The sequence below is a fragment of the Mobula birostris genome, chromosome 3 (assembly GCF_030028105.1).
Source record: "Mobula birostris isolate sMobBir1 chromosome 3, sMobBir1.hap1, whole genome shotgun sequence".
Classification (NCBI taxonomy): Eukaryota; Metazoa; Chordata; class Chondrichthyes; order Myliobatiformes; family Myliobatidae; genus Mobula; species Mobula birostris.
Window position 1 is genome coordinate 166,326,512 of NC_092372.1, and position 14,545 is coordinate 166,341,056.

General features: G+C 42.5%; 1 protein-coding gene across 3 annotated transcripts in view; it reads left to right on the forward strand.

The window, feature by feature from the left end:
• coa1 (cytochrome C oxidase assembly factor 1) overlaps positions 1-14,545 on the forward strand; it is a 97,444-nt gene that overhangs the window by 8,435 nt on the left and 74,464 nt on the right. Inside the window, exon 3 of one of the 3 annotated variants that reach the window (XM_072253627.1) lies at positions 12,592-13,112. The exons of the other annotated variants lie outside the window; for them this stretch is intronic. Coding sequence (XP_072109728.1) covers positions 12,592-12,908 — 317 coding nt within the window. The 3' untranslated portion in view covers positions 12,909-13,112. Of the gene's footprint in view, positions 1-12,591; positions 13,113-14,545 lie in introns of those variants that run through there. 3 annotated transcript variants of the gene reach the window in all.

The window sequence follows — 14,545 nt, forward strand, 5'->3', positions numbered from 1 at the left end:
ATCACAGATAACAAATGTTCCAGTACTGTACTGATCCTGTCATAGACTTCTTTTCAAAAAGTACTCCTCCTCTGCCTCTATTTACCAGGCCAGTTTTGAAGGCATTTTGGGGGTCATGATTAGGGTTGTACAGGTTGGTCAAGAACCAGTTGGTTTAAGAGAAGTAGTTGTTCTGTAATTGGTGGTATAGGATTTCAGGCGTCTGTGCCTCCAGCCCGATGGTAGCTGTGAGAAGGTGAACAGGCTGACATGGTGGGTATTTTTTGACGGTAGATGTTGCCTTGTTCAAATACAACTAACGGTGGGGAGGGATGTAGCCTTGAAGTCCTGGACTACGTCCACTATCCTCTGCAGTTTCTTACATTTCTGTGCATACCAGAATATGATGCAACAAGTCAGGATACTTTCAACGGCACTACTATTGAAAGTATTCAGTGACATGCCAGACTTGCTTAACCTTCTTTTAAACTAAAAGAAGTAGACACTGGTGTGGCTTCCTTGTGATTGCATCTATCTGCTGGGCCTAGTACTAGTCATCTGATATGTTAATATCAAGGAACTTAAAGCTGCTGACTCTCTCCACCACTGATTCCCCAATATAGTCTGAGTGTTCACCCTTCTTCCACTGTATGAAGTCATTTCTTTAGTCTTACTGACGATGAGTGAGAGATTGTTGTTGCAGCACCATTCAGTCAAGTGTCCTTTCTTGCTCCTGGATCTACTTGCAGTGGAAGATAGGGAACTTGGGTCTTGAAGCCTGATGGTAAATTTTGTGATGATTGTGTTGAATATCAACCTTGCATGTGTGTTCCTGTTGTCCAGAACAGAGTGAGGAGCTGGAGAAATCACATCTACTCTCAGCTTATTGAGGCACTAGGCAAATTTAAATTTTTTTTTTTTCTGTATTCATTTTTGGGACGTGGGTGTCACCAGCTAAGCCAGTGTTTATCGCCCATCCCCATTGCCCTTGAGAAGGTGGTGATGAGCAGCCTTCTTGAACCACTGCAGTCCCTGAGGTGTAGGTACATCACAGTGCTGTTAGGGAGGGAATTCCATGATCTTGACTCAGCAACAATGAAGGAATGTCAATATGTTTCCAAGTCAGGATGGTGAGTGACTTGGAGGGGGATTTCCAAGTGGTAGTGTTCCAAGGTATCTGCTGTTCTTGTCCTTCTAGATTAGCAGTCGTGGGCCTGGAAGGTGCTGCCTTAGGAATTTTGGTGTGTTGTTGCAGTGCGTCTTGTAGATAGAACACACTGCTGCAACTGTTCATCAATGGTGGAGGGGTTGGGTGCTTGTGGAAGGGGTACCCATCAAGTGGGCTGCCTTGTACGGGATGGTGTCAAGCTTCTTGACTGTTGATGGAGCTGTACTCATCCAGGTGAGTGGCGAGTATTCCATTCCACTCCTGACCTGAGCCTTGTAGATGGTGGACAGGCTTTGAAATAGATGGAAATGGATCCAGGTCACATTTGAGGAAGGAGTTGATTCACATCATAACCAACCTCTCAGAGCACCTCATTACAGAACTTTGATGTCAGCAGTTTTGGATGGTAGTCACTAAGACAAGTCTTCATGCTCTTCCTGGGCACTGGTACAGTTGAAGCCATTTTGAAGCAGGAGGGCACTTCAAACAGTCAAAGGTTGAAGATATCCATAAATATCCAGCCAGTTGGGCCACACAAATCTTTTGTACCTAGCTAGGTATTCCATCTGGACCAGATGTCTTTCATGGATTCACCCTCTTGAAAGATGCCCAGATGTCAGTTCAAAGACTGAGATTAGAAGGTCATCTGGAGACTTGGAGGCTCATGTGAGTGTTTTATAGTCCTCCCTATCAAACCATGTGTAAAAGGCATTGAGTTCATCTGGATGTGATGGATTATTGTCACTTGCGCTAACTGATCTCACCTTGTAGGAAGTAGCATTGTGCAAACTCTACCACAGCTGTCAAATATTTATCTGTGATTCTAGTTGAAACTGAAATTGTCTCTTTTGCACTCTCAGTGGCCTTCCAGAGGTCATTCTTGGATTTCTTGTAGGTCCTCAGCCATAAATGCCACAGATCTACTCCATCAGATTATACCCTTTCAGTTCCTCTCGGTGTTTTGGTTGGGAAAGACACTGTTTTTGTGGGTATACACTCATCAATGCATTTCCTTATGAATTCATATTCATTGAGGTCTGCTGACAAATCGTTGAATGTGATCTAGTCCACCAACTAGGAGCACTCCTGACTGCACTCCTCTGCTTCTCCTGTCCAGCTCTTTGTGGCCCTCTTCACTGATGCTACGCTCTACTGTCTCTTTATGTAGGCTGAAGAAGCACAGCTAGGTGGTTTGATTTATCAAAGTGCAGACGAGAGTTAGAATGGGAGGCTACTTGGTGGTGGTATGGCAGTGATCTAGTGTGTTAGGTCCTCTAGTTGAGTTGATAGTAGTCAGGCAGAGACTTCTTCAAGCCCAAATCAGAATCAGGTTTAATATCACTGCCAGAGGTCATGAAATGTATTGTTTTGTGGCAGCAGTTCATCGCAATATATAATTAAAAAAACCCTGTAAACTGCAAAACCCAAGAACATTCAATAGTACAGTATAGGAACAGGCCATTTGGCCCACAGTGTTGTGCAAAATCAGCTAAAAAGCAATTCAAATATACCCAAACACTATTCCTTCCTACCTACACAATGTCCATATCCTTCCATCTTCTGTACATCCATCTTGCATCTTAAAAGCCTGTATCGCCATACCAGGCAGCACATTCCAGTCAATCACCATTCTCTGAGTAAAATTTTGCCCCTCACATCCCCCTTGAACATAACCCTCTCACATTGATAGGGTGTAAAACTGGGCTGAGAAGTGGCAGTGGAGTTCAACCCAGATAAGTGGTATTAGACATTTTAACCCTGGGAAACAAATACTCCCTATCTACTCTATTTATGCCTGTCATAATCTTATAAACCTCTATCAGATCTCCCCTCAGTCTCTGCCGTTCCAAAGAAAACAACCCAAGTTTATCCAGCCTCTCATGATAGCATCTGCCTTCTAAACCAAGCAGCATTCGAGTAAACATCTTCTGCACCCTCTTCAAACCCTCAACATCCCTCCTGTAGTGGGGTGACCAGAACTGTATGCAATACTCCAGATGTGGGATAAACAGAGTTTTCTAAAATTAAGGAGTTCCTGACCTTAAGGAGGTCTTGCCCTTAACAGTGTACCATCTGCTTGCATTTGCCCTACCAAAGTGCAACACCTCACATTTATCTGGGTTAAACTCAATCTGCTATTTTTCTGCCTTTATCTGCAACTGATCTGTATTATGCTGTATTCTTTGCCAGTCTTCTACACTATCCAGAACTCCACCAATCTTTGTGTCATCCACAAACTTACTAACCCACCCATCTACAATTTCATCTAGGTCTTTTGTATACATCACAAACAGCATAGGTTCCAGTACAGATCACTGCAGAGCACCACTAATTACAGACCTCTGGCTTGAATATATCCCTTTAACCACTAACTACCCTCTGTCTTTGTACAAAGCAATCCATTGTGGACCCCATGCATCTTAATCTTTAAGATTAGTCTTCCATGAGGGGACATTGTCAAACACCTTACTAAAGTCAGTGTGGATGACTTCCACTTCCCTACCTGCATTGAGCGCTCTCATCACCTAGTCAAAAAACCCATTCAAATTGATAAAGCACAACCTGCCTCAACAAAGCTGTGCTAGCTTTCTCTGATTAGGCCATGGGTTTCCACATGCTCTTATATCCTATCCCAAAGAACTTTTTCCAGCAATTTCCCTAAAACTGATGTGGGACCCACTGCTCTGTAGTTCCCAGGAATTTCCTTTGATCCCTTGTTAAATGGTGGTACAACATTAGCCACTTTGCTAGTCCTCTGAGACCTCCTCCATGCCCTAAGAGGACACGAAGATACTGGTGAAGGCCCCTGCAATCTCGTCTCTTGCCTCCTTCAATAAGTTGGGGTAAATCCCATCAGACCCTGGGGACTTATCCACCTTAAAACTCATTAGGAGGCCCAGCACTTCATCCTCCATGACCTCTAGATGCCCTAATGTATTTATACACTCAGCACAAATCTCTTGGTCCTCCACGTCCTTTTGCTTGGTAAATACTGAAGCAAAATACTCATTAAGTACCTCTCTCACACTCTCTGCATTCTCAAGCAAATGTTCTCCCCTTTATCCTTGAGTGATCCCACTCTCTGCCTAGTTATCCTCTTGCTCTTGATGTATGCATAGAATGCCTTGGGATTTGCCTTAATCCTACTTGCCAAGGAATTTTCATGACCCCTCCTGACTTTCCTAATTCCGTTCTATAGTTTTTTTTTCTGGCTTCTTTATAGTCTTCAGGCACTTCATTTGATCCTAGCTATCAAAGCTTTACATATTTGACTAAATTCATCACGTCTCTGGACACCCAAGGTTCTCTTATATTTCTATCTTTCTAACCGGAACGTACCTTTCCTGTACTCTGTGCAATTGATTTCTAAACACCCTCCGCATGTCTAATGTGGACTTGCCAGAGAAAAGGTGTTCACAATTAACCCTTCTTAGTTCCTGCCTAATGCCGTCATAATTCTTCCTACTCCAATTTAAAACCCTCCCGCAAGAACCGTACTTATCTACAGCTACTCTGAAAGTTAAGGAGTTGTGGTCACTGTTCCCTAATTGCTCACACACTGAAAGGTCACTTACCTGACCAAGCTCATAATCCAACTACAGGTCCAGTATGACCCCTACTCTTGTTGGACCATCCACATATTGATTTAAGAAACCTTCCTGGATACAGCTAATAAATTTTACCCCAACTAAACCCCTTACATTAAGAAGGTCCCAGTTTGTATTTGGGAAGTTGAAATCCCCCATGACAACCCTATTATTTTTACACATTTCTTTAATGTGATTACATATCTGTTCCTCAATGTCATTGGCTATTGGGGGGGGGGGTCTGTAGTACAATCGCATCGGTGTGATTGCGCCCTTCCTATTCCTGATTTCCGCCCAAATGGACTCAGTGTTTGACTCCTCCATTAGGTGACCCTGATTAGTAGTGCAACCCCCCCCCCCCTTTTTTACCTTGTCTATCTTTTCTAAAACTTTGAAAACCTGATACTTTAATCACGCATTCCTGACCCTCTCTCAGTCAAGTTTCAGTAATGGCCATAACATTGTAGCTGCATGTACTGATCCATGCTCTAAGTTCATCACCCTGTTCCCTGCAGCATCTCCTCAGCCACACATTCATCTGTGCTGTCACCCATTCCCACCTGCATTAGCCTATGGCATCAGGAGTAATCTGGAGATTACTATCTTGGAGATCCTTCTCTTCAGCTTCTTTCCTAACTCTATATACTCGCTGCATAGGACCTCTTCCCCCTACTGCCTATGTCAATGGTGTGAATATGCACCACGACCTCTGGCTGTTCACCCTTCCCCTTGAGAATATCCTGCAGCCACTCCAATACATCCAGGACCCTAGCACCTGGGAGGCAACACACCATACTGGTATCTCTTTTGCAGACACAGAACCTCTCCTGTCAGTCTCCTTAACTATTGAATCCCCTACAGCTTCCGCACTGCCTGACTTTACCCTTCCCTATTGAGCCTCAGGGCTGGCCACAGTGCCACCAACTTGGCAGCTGCTGCCACGCCCTGATGGGTCATTTGCCCCCCCCCCCACCCTTCCAACTGCTGAAGTCTCGATGAGGACTCGTGAGTGTTCCTTCAACTTCCCCTTCCTGAAGTCCACAATCAATTCCTTGAACTTACTGACACTGAGTGCAAGGTTGTTGCTGTGACGCCACTCAACCAGCTGATCTATCTTGCTTCTGTACGCCTCTTCATCACCATCTGAAATTCTGCCAACAATAGTTGTGTTGGCAAATTTATAAATGGCGTTTGAGATGTGCCTAGCCACACAATTGTGGGTGTACGGAGCGTAGAGCAGTGAGCTAAGCATGCATCATTGAAGTGTGCCAATGTTGATTGTCAACGAGGAGATGTTATTTCAGATTCCTACAGACTGTGGCCTCTCAGTGAGGAAATCAAGGGTCCAGTGTAATGGAAAAAAAATAGGCACAGGTTTTGGAGCTGGGGTGATTAGAACTGACGATATGATTGTGTTGAATGCTGAGATGTCATTAATAAACAGCAACCTGACTTGGGTGTTACTGTTGTCCAGGTGATCCGAGACCAAGTGGAGAGCCAGTGAGATTGTATCCGCAGTAGACCTATTGTGGTGATAAGCAAATTGCAGTGGTCCAGGACCTTGCTTAGGCAGGAGTTGATTCTAGCTATGACCAACCTCTTAAAGTACTTCATCACAATAGGTGTGTGTGCAACTGGGTGGTGATTGATGAGGCAGCTCACCTTGCTCTTCTTGTGAACTGCTATGATTGTAACCCTTCTGAAGCAGGTGGGAACCTCCGACTGCAACAGTGAGAGGTGGCGGATGACCTGAACACTCAACCTGCCTGGTTAAAGTTTCCTGCCACAGGATGACAGGTGTTGGGATACACTGCTTCATTCTTGCTGTTGTGGAATTTGGCTTCAAGTGGTAGAATGGTCGGCACTTCTCTGCCAGATGCTCCAAGTCAAGGGAGCAGGAATGGGACAAGGCCAACATGTCTGTACATCATGATCAGCTTATCATAATGCGAGTGTTATTGCCTTTTCCCTTTTCCGATGCTGCCATCTGGTCCATGAGGTGGAACAAGAAAGCCTTGGGCTGGAACACTCTGTGTCAGGAGAGTTGGGGGTGAGCCATGTCTGAAACTTTCTTATGTCTCTCTGATAAAGCAATCTTGCACTCATGTCTTCTATCTTGTTCCCAGTACAACTGTGCATTGGCTAGAAGGAAGCTGGGGAGAATCACAATCGGGTTTATCGTCACTGACATAGAAAGCTTCTTCACTCCAATTTAACCTGGTCCTCCTCAGCTGCAAGGTTTTGGCACAATGGAAGTCTGTACCAAGTCTGTCAGCTCTGTGTAAGGTTTATAGGATTGGACTTGAGTTCCAGCCAGTTTCACAAGAACAAGGGTGTAAGAAACCACCACCATCTCTAAACAGCACACCTCTGTGACTTGGAAATATGTCAATGTGCCTTCAATGTCATCGCAACAGAATCCTGCATCCTTGTATCTAACAGCATTATGGTTGTATCTTCACCATGTAGACTGTAGCGATCTAAGACATTAGCTTGCTACTAATTTTTCAAGGGCAATAAGTATGTCTTTGCCCTCATCCCACAAAAGATAAAATCATTGTGGATATTCCATGTTTGCCAAAAATATTCAGCAGGTTTAATTAAACACTTAAGAAATATGATCAGAATGACACAAACATTCTAAATTTTTCATAAATATCTTTCCATTATAGAGTTGTGCTCCTCACTGTATTGAAGAAGCACGAAAACTACTACTTTAATGAAGACTACCTCATACCGGAGAGGGCACCTGACAATTTCACTTGCCCTATCAACATGGGATGGTTCACAGTACGGTTGTTACCAGATATTATCTGCAGAGGGCACTGGCTGACTGTAAAATGACTACATCATTCTGAGACTAAACATTCAAAATTAATATTCCCTCCGCGGATTTCCTGGCACAGTTGTGATACTAAACAGGCATGAATAGGAAAGCAGTCTGAATTAAAAGTAGGCTTTACCTGAAAATGTTAGATGAAATTGCGAGTGAACATTAGAAATATAGAATTATATGCATGTAATCTAATGGTTTCTTGCACCATGCTCTTCTATAATAATATCCTTTACTATTGTGAAATCACCTGTTTTTCTCTCTTCTCATTCTGATCCCCTTTTCCTAAAGCCAGCGTTTGAAGCTATTGACTCCCACCCTCTAACAGCAGACTCATTGTTTGATGTACAAATCGGTACAAGAGTATCCATTGGCACCATGGAAGTCCCGAGCAATAAGCATTTCTTCTCCCATCAGGGGTCAGGGGTTGGTGATCAGAAGAGACCTGGTCACATGACACACACTGCAACAATCAAACTTTGTATTTGTCAATATGCGGTCCTGCTTTTCTCTGCTTTCACAGTGATTAGCACAGAATCATTATGAGCAAGAAGATGAGTACCCTCTTTAGAAGGATGCCTTCCAATATAGAATCATCCATAGCCTAATACAAAATGCTGGTCAATAGAACAACTATCTTCTGTTTGAGAAATTTGATGATGGAGAGCTCTGGAATTAAGTCCTCAGGCAGCATATTTAGAATTTAATTTAACAGGCTGGAATTTTTTTTAGTTTTCAGTTATTCATTCCTGACCTTGAAGAGTTTGCATGTTTTCCTATGACCACGTGGCCTTTGTTCAGATGGTTTGGTTTCCCATATCCCAAAGATGTGCTTGTAGGTTGATTGACTACTGTAAATTACTCTTTGGTATTGGCAGGTGGCAAAAGAATAAAGAGGAGTTTATGGCCTGGTGATAAAGACGAGGTTATGAAGAAAAGGGACTGATAGAATTGCTTTACAGGAAGTCGGCATCAATCCATTGAGCTGAACTACTGTTTCCTGTGCCATATTAAGTAAGAAAATTTCCATTTCTCCTATTCCATCTGTATTTTGGTTCCTTACTGGATGTGCACACAGTTTTACCTTCAGTTTTATCTATGCTTTGACAAAATTACAACATAATGGTTTGCAATGCAGAGGTGAAAGATTTCTGATGTCTACACTGACACAGCACTGTTTCAATAGTTAGTATGGAGTAGTCTGTTCCACACCCTGGATTTATCACTGACCCATTAGTAGGATAGGTTCTACAGAGGGAAGTCGGGACTGAATTAACATTGATTGTTTTAGAAATTATTTCGCATTTCGTTTGGAATTTGATTTTTATCCTGTCTTCCGATTTGGAAATTAAGTGTTTCCTGTCCTGCTGGGTGGATTGAGTGCTGTAGCCTCTGGGGATCAGAACAGCTGTTTCTGTAAATGACACTGCATGGCTGACTTTTGTCTGAGGGGTGTGAGCTGCCTATTTTAATTAGCCATATTAATTAATCACCTTTCCCAACTTTTGCAGAAATATTAAAGATTATAGTGATTTCTATTAGTATCCTAAATGCTCCCTGCCTTTGCATAGCATGGCTGCTTAACACGTAACTTTAAGATTACTATAAAGCAGGAAAAGGCTTGGTTGTCATTTTGGATCATGTTTTCATATGATCATAAGATATAGGAGCAGAATTAAGCCATTTGGCTGGTCAGTCTGCTTTACCTTTCTATCATGGCTAATTTATCATCCCTCTCAACCCCATTCTCCTGCATTCTTCCTGTCATCTTTGATACCCTTACTAATCAAGAACCTATCAACCACCACTTTAAATATACCCAGTGACTTGGCCTCCACAGAGGCTGTGGCTATAAATTCCACAGATTCTCTGCCCTCTGGCTAAAGAAATTCCTCCAGATCTCTGTTGTAAACGGACATTTTTCTATTCTGAGGCTGTGCCCTCTGGTCCTATACTCCCCCATTATATAGACACATCTCCACATACACTCTATATAGGCCTTTCAATATTCAATCGGTTTCAATGAGATCCTCCTCCCCCCAATTATTCTAAGCTCCAACAAGTACAGGCCCAGAGCCATCAAACGTTACTAATGTGTTAACAATATCATTCCCTGGATCATTCTTGTGAACCTCCTCTGGAATCTCTCCATTGCCAGCACATCCTTTCTTAGATGAGGGGCCCAAAACTGCTCACAATGTGTGGTCTGACCAATGCCTTAAGTCTTCAGCCTCAGCATTCCCTTCCTTCAATGGTGCTGGCTCTCTGGGACAGCTCTTTCAGAGATCACTTTACAGGTGACAAGGGTTTTCCCTCTGTAATTCTTTCCTCTCTCGATGTTAAGCTCTACATTGTTAACCCCTCCCCACCTTGTTCCAGAGGAAACTGTCAGCCTCTCTTATTACATCCATCCCTTTAATGTGGAGCCTGTTTTGGGGAAGTACCATTACAGTGCTTCAGCACAGGAGAAGGGACATTGCCCAATCTTATCTGAAGGAGGTGGTGTTGGCCCTTCCATGGTAACCACGAAGCATCATCTACTAAAGATGCAGATAAGGAGCACTAACAATGCAATTTTGAACATCTGTGGATTCCATTCTGAACTGGGTGCTTTGCACCTTCAGAGCGTGCGTTCAGACAGTTGCTGCACAGAGCAATGTTTTCCTATTAATCACTCAACATTAAGCTTTGTGGCTGAAATACTGTGATTAATGAAAGAAGATAACCACCATTTCATTGTGACTCCACTCCTATGCAAATTAACATAATTTAATTGAAAGTAGGGATGCTAGATGATAGAGAAAGTAGTTTCCTGGTTGTAGGAAGCCTACTGAACAATGAATTGCGAACTACATGTTTGTTGCATCTTTCTGCAGCTCCTAAGAACGCTCCTCTCCACTCCTCTGTTCTCAGTTCTTCATTGCATTATCTTAAGAAGAGGATTTCCACTATTAATTATTTTCAGGAAATGGTAACTTTGGGTATAAAGACTTATTTAACATTTCACTGGGAATAGAGGACAGGAAACTCAATCCTGCCTATTTTGTTCACCAAACAAGAGGGTAAGAGGATGATGGCAGTTTATTGTATTGTCTCTTTTCCTAAACTGATTCAGAGAAAAATTATATAAAAGTAAATTGACCTGGCACTCTATCTTTGGAGTATCAGTCTGGCCCAGCGTGAATGAAATATAGAACTGGTAAAACTATAAATGTATAAACCAAAAGAAAGCTGTTTACTTTTTTTAAAAAATCCTTGTGTATATTTTTGAATGAATATAGTTTATTTAGTAAAGTTGATGAAATGTATTACATCCCTATTCTTACCCCTCCACTATTATTGCTCCAGCAGTCTCCTAAGTTTTCATTTAATACTTCAATTTTTATCGATCTTTGTATTCTGTGTAATACTTATCAATAAACTTCAAAGTTTCTGAACCTCTTGCACAGAAAGGAATTTTATACTAAGTTGGCCTTTGTTCTTGTATGCTCATTCTCTGCAGTAAAGCTATCTGAGCTCTGCCTCAGATGTCTGTCTTATATGAATGAAAACTGTCTGGAAAAAGTATCATCTTCAGAGAGAGAGAAAGATGTTTAATATTCCAGAAATTGATTTCTTTGGAATAGTTGTACTTCTTGTTTAATCCTTTAGTGTATGTAAAATATTTGCCAATTTAGATATACTTTATTGATCCCAAAGGAAATTATAGTGTCGCAGTAGCATTGCAAGTGCATAGGTATACAAACATTAGAAGAGAAGTAAGAAGGAATAAAAAAAAATTGTCTCAAACAGTCTAACAGGAGAGGGTCATCACTTCCCCGGCTATAGGTTGACTCATTATCGAGCCTAATGGCCAAGGGTAAGAATGACTTCGTATAGCGCTCTTTGGAGCAGTGCAATTGTTATAGTCTATTAGTAAAAGTGCTCCTCTGATTAGCCAAGGTGGCATGCAGAGGGTAAGAAACATTGTCCAGAATTGTCATGATTTTCCGTTGGGTCCTTTGTTCACCACAGCCTCCAGTGTGTCCAGTTTGACTCCTATAACAGAGGCAGCCTTTCTAATCAGTTTATTGAGACTGTTGGCATCATCCATGTTGATACTATTGCCCCAGCACATCATTGCATAGAAGATTGTACTGGTGACAACAGACTGGTAGAACATGTGAAGGAGAGGCTTGCATATTCCAAAGGACCTCAGTCTCCTCAGGAGCAGAGGTGACTCTGGCCCTTGTACAAAGAAGGCCCTTCTTGGCCCTTCTGGCCCCTCTTGTGTTGATGCTCCACTCAAGTCTGTTATCCAGGCACACCCCCAGGTACTTGTAGGTCCTCACCATCAATAGTAACAGGGAGCTGTGCAGGCTTAGTCTTCCTAAAGTCCATCACCATCTCCTTTGTTTTATGCAGGCAGTAGAAAAATCATCTCACTTGTGCTTGATCTCGTTATTTGAGGTTCAGTGTCACACAAGCCTGCCATTTTGATCTGGCCCATGCCTTCATTAACCAGGCCTAACACTTGGGTAGAGTTGGTGGATGCATTTGAGGGGCTGGGGGAGATAAGGTTGTGGGGTTTAGTGTCCGGAGGCATGTAGATCTGTGGCAGATAGGGTCACAGAGCCACTTTAATCTGGCCCATGCCTTTCATTAACCTGGTCCAACACCGCTTGGCTTAATTAACCAGGTGTGCACTAAGACACATCATCAGTAATGTAACCTGGGGCCTTCGGGTGTTTCTGGTCTAAAATCACTAGATACTCTCACCCAGGTGACCCAGTCAGGATTGATCAGGCCCAGCCTGTGCCTTTCCCATAGACAAAGATAATGAAAGCCATGTCATTTCGGGGTTAGTGTATCTTAGACCTTGTTCTTTGATTTTACTTTGACCATTTGGGGAGAGATATTTTTTGAGGCCTAGTTATTAGGCTTCATCTCAAAGTAAGATGTAAGTTACTTTGGAGGGAGGGAGAAGATGGCGGTGCAACGCAGTGCATGCGGCCATTCCGAATGAATATTGTATGTGTAACTAGGGGGCCGTGCACAATCCGGATTTGATGGAGACAGCCATGAGAAGCATGGAGGAACACCTGGAGTAACTTCTGAAATGTCTGCTTCGCTGCCGCTGCTACCGTGCGATCGAGAATCTCCGGAGATGAAGGCCCCAAATCCTCGGCTTTGCCTATTGCCGGGGCCGGGGTCGAAGCGCTCGGCAGAGATGGTGCTCGGTGCCGGAGAGCTGGTCGGAGGCTCGGAGTTTTCGGATGGACTTGGAGTTGGACTGTGGTTGGATGCTTCCAATATGCTGCATCGGCAAGTTGGCGGCGCTGGAGGTTTACCGTCTGTGTGAGGTGATGGGACTTTTGAGAGACGTTGAGACTTTTACCATGCCATGGTCTGTTCTTATCAAATTACGGTATTGCTTTGCACTGTTGTAACTATATGTTATATAGTTTTTGTTAGTTTGTCGGTTTGTCATGTGTTTCCGTGAAATCATTCTGGAAAAAAACATTGTATCATTTCTTAATGCATGCATTACTAAATGACAATAAAAGAGGACTGCGTGTCCTCATAATCATAATCATAACTTCCCTATTTTAAACTTGCACTGATTTTTGTTTTGCAACTACGTTTGTGGAGATCCCATGGGTTAAATTAACAGGGTCGACAGGAGATTTAGTGCCACTGGAGGTTCAGTGGAGATAGTGATTTAATTTCAGTATGTCTTGTATATAATCAATTTTTACCAGTGTTCTCTTGCTTATATATGCCATGAAGGATATAACCAAGTCTAAAATCCCGTGGAATATCACTAATGGGCACTGAGGTACATGGTTTCTGTTGGAGTATCTGTCATTGGCCTGGTCCTAATTTTGGAAACTTCCTTTTTAAAATCCTCTGTGACAGCAATTCACTATAAGAAGTTTAACCACAAACATGTATGGAAATCGGATTATCAGTGCTGTCGTGCTTGGAAGCTCTAGTACAATGCATTTAAAACAAGCAGAAACCAATGAAACCCTAAACCTCAGCCTCTCTGAGGACATACCTTTCATTTTTTAAATACTGCAGGCATGTGGGATCGTATCTGATGGATGCTTTTAGATCCCGATTTTGTTCATTGCTATCCTCAAGCAGTGTGATCAAAAGCAGACCTAATCAATAACTATTCAATCTTCCAATGGATTCAATTAGACCTTTTAAAGGAATGATCTGAGTTTTTTTTTCTTGTGGGGAAAGTGCACGACAGCTTGATGTGTTGGAGATGTGATGGCTATAAAATCCACAAAAATTTCACTGAAGTACTGGGGAGGGGGAGTGGCTGGCAATAATTGCATGCAAGACTGGCTGCCTGTTGTTCTTTTATCTCCCCATTGTTGGTTCCTGTGAAGGTAATTGAGATAACATGTTAAGAAACTCTTGAATCAATTTAGTGCTAGTAACCAGAAGTGGATTTCTCTGCCTTCAGCATTGCCACTCTTCAGATGTTATTTTTTTCTAGGCTGCTGGAAGAGAGCTGTAGATGGTTAGCATTGCAGCTCGAGAAAATAAATTTATGACTCAGATTACCAAATTCTCTCAAGACAGATCTTTCAAAAGTGTTTTGTTAAAAATGCACTTTTGGTTCAAAATCTCTTTGCAAGGTAGATCAGAAATAATCGTCAACTCAAAAATAGTTGGCTATACCTTACCAAGTGCATTCTATACAGGGCAGCAAATCTGAGGAAGGGTGTATTGAACTTGGAGAAAATTAAGTGCAGATTCATTAAAACAGCACAAGGGATCAAAGTCAAGTTTTCTTGATAAGACTCTCTTTGTGACTGTTGAGAATTAAGAGCTAATGTAGAGCCATGGGATCATATCCAGTAGCACAGAAATAAGCCCTTTAGACCACTGTCATCTATCCATCAATACCGGTTTTGAACAGTTGGCCCACAGCCTCCGATGTCCTGATGATTGTACTGTTCATTTGGATGCTTCCTGAAG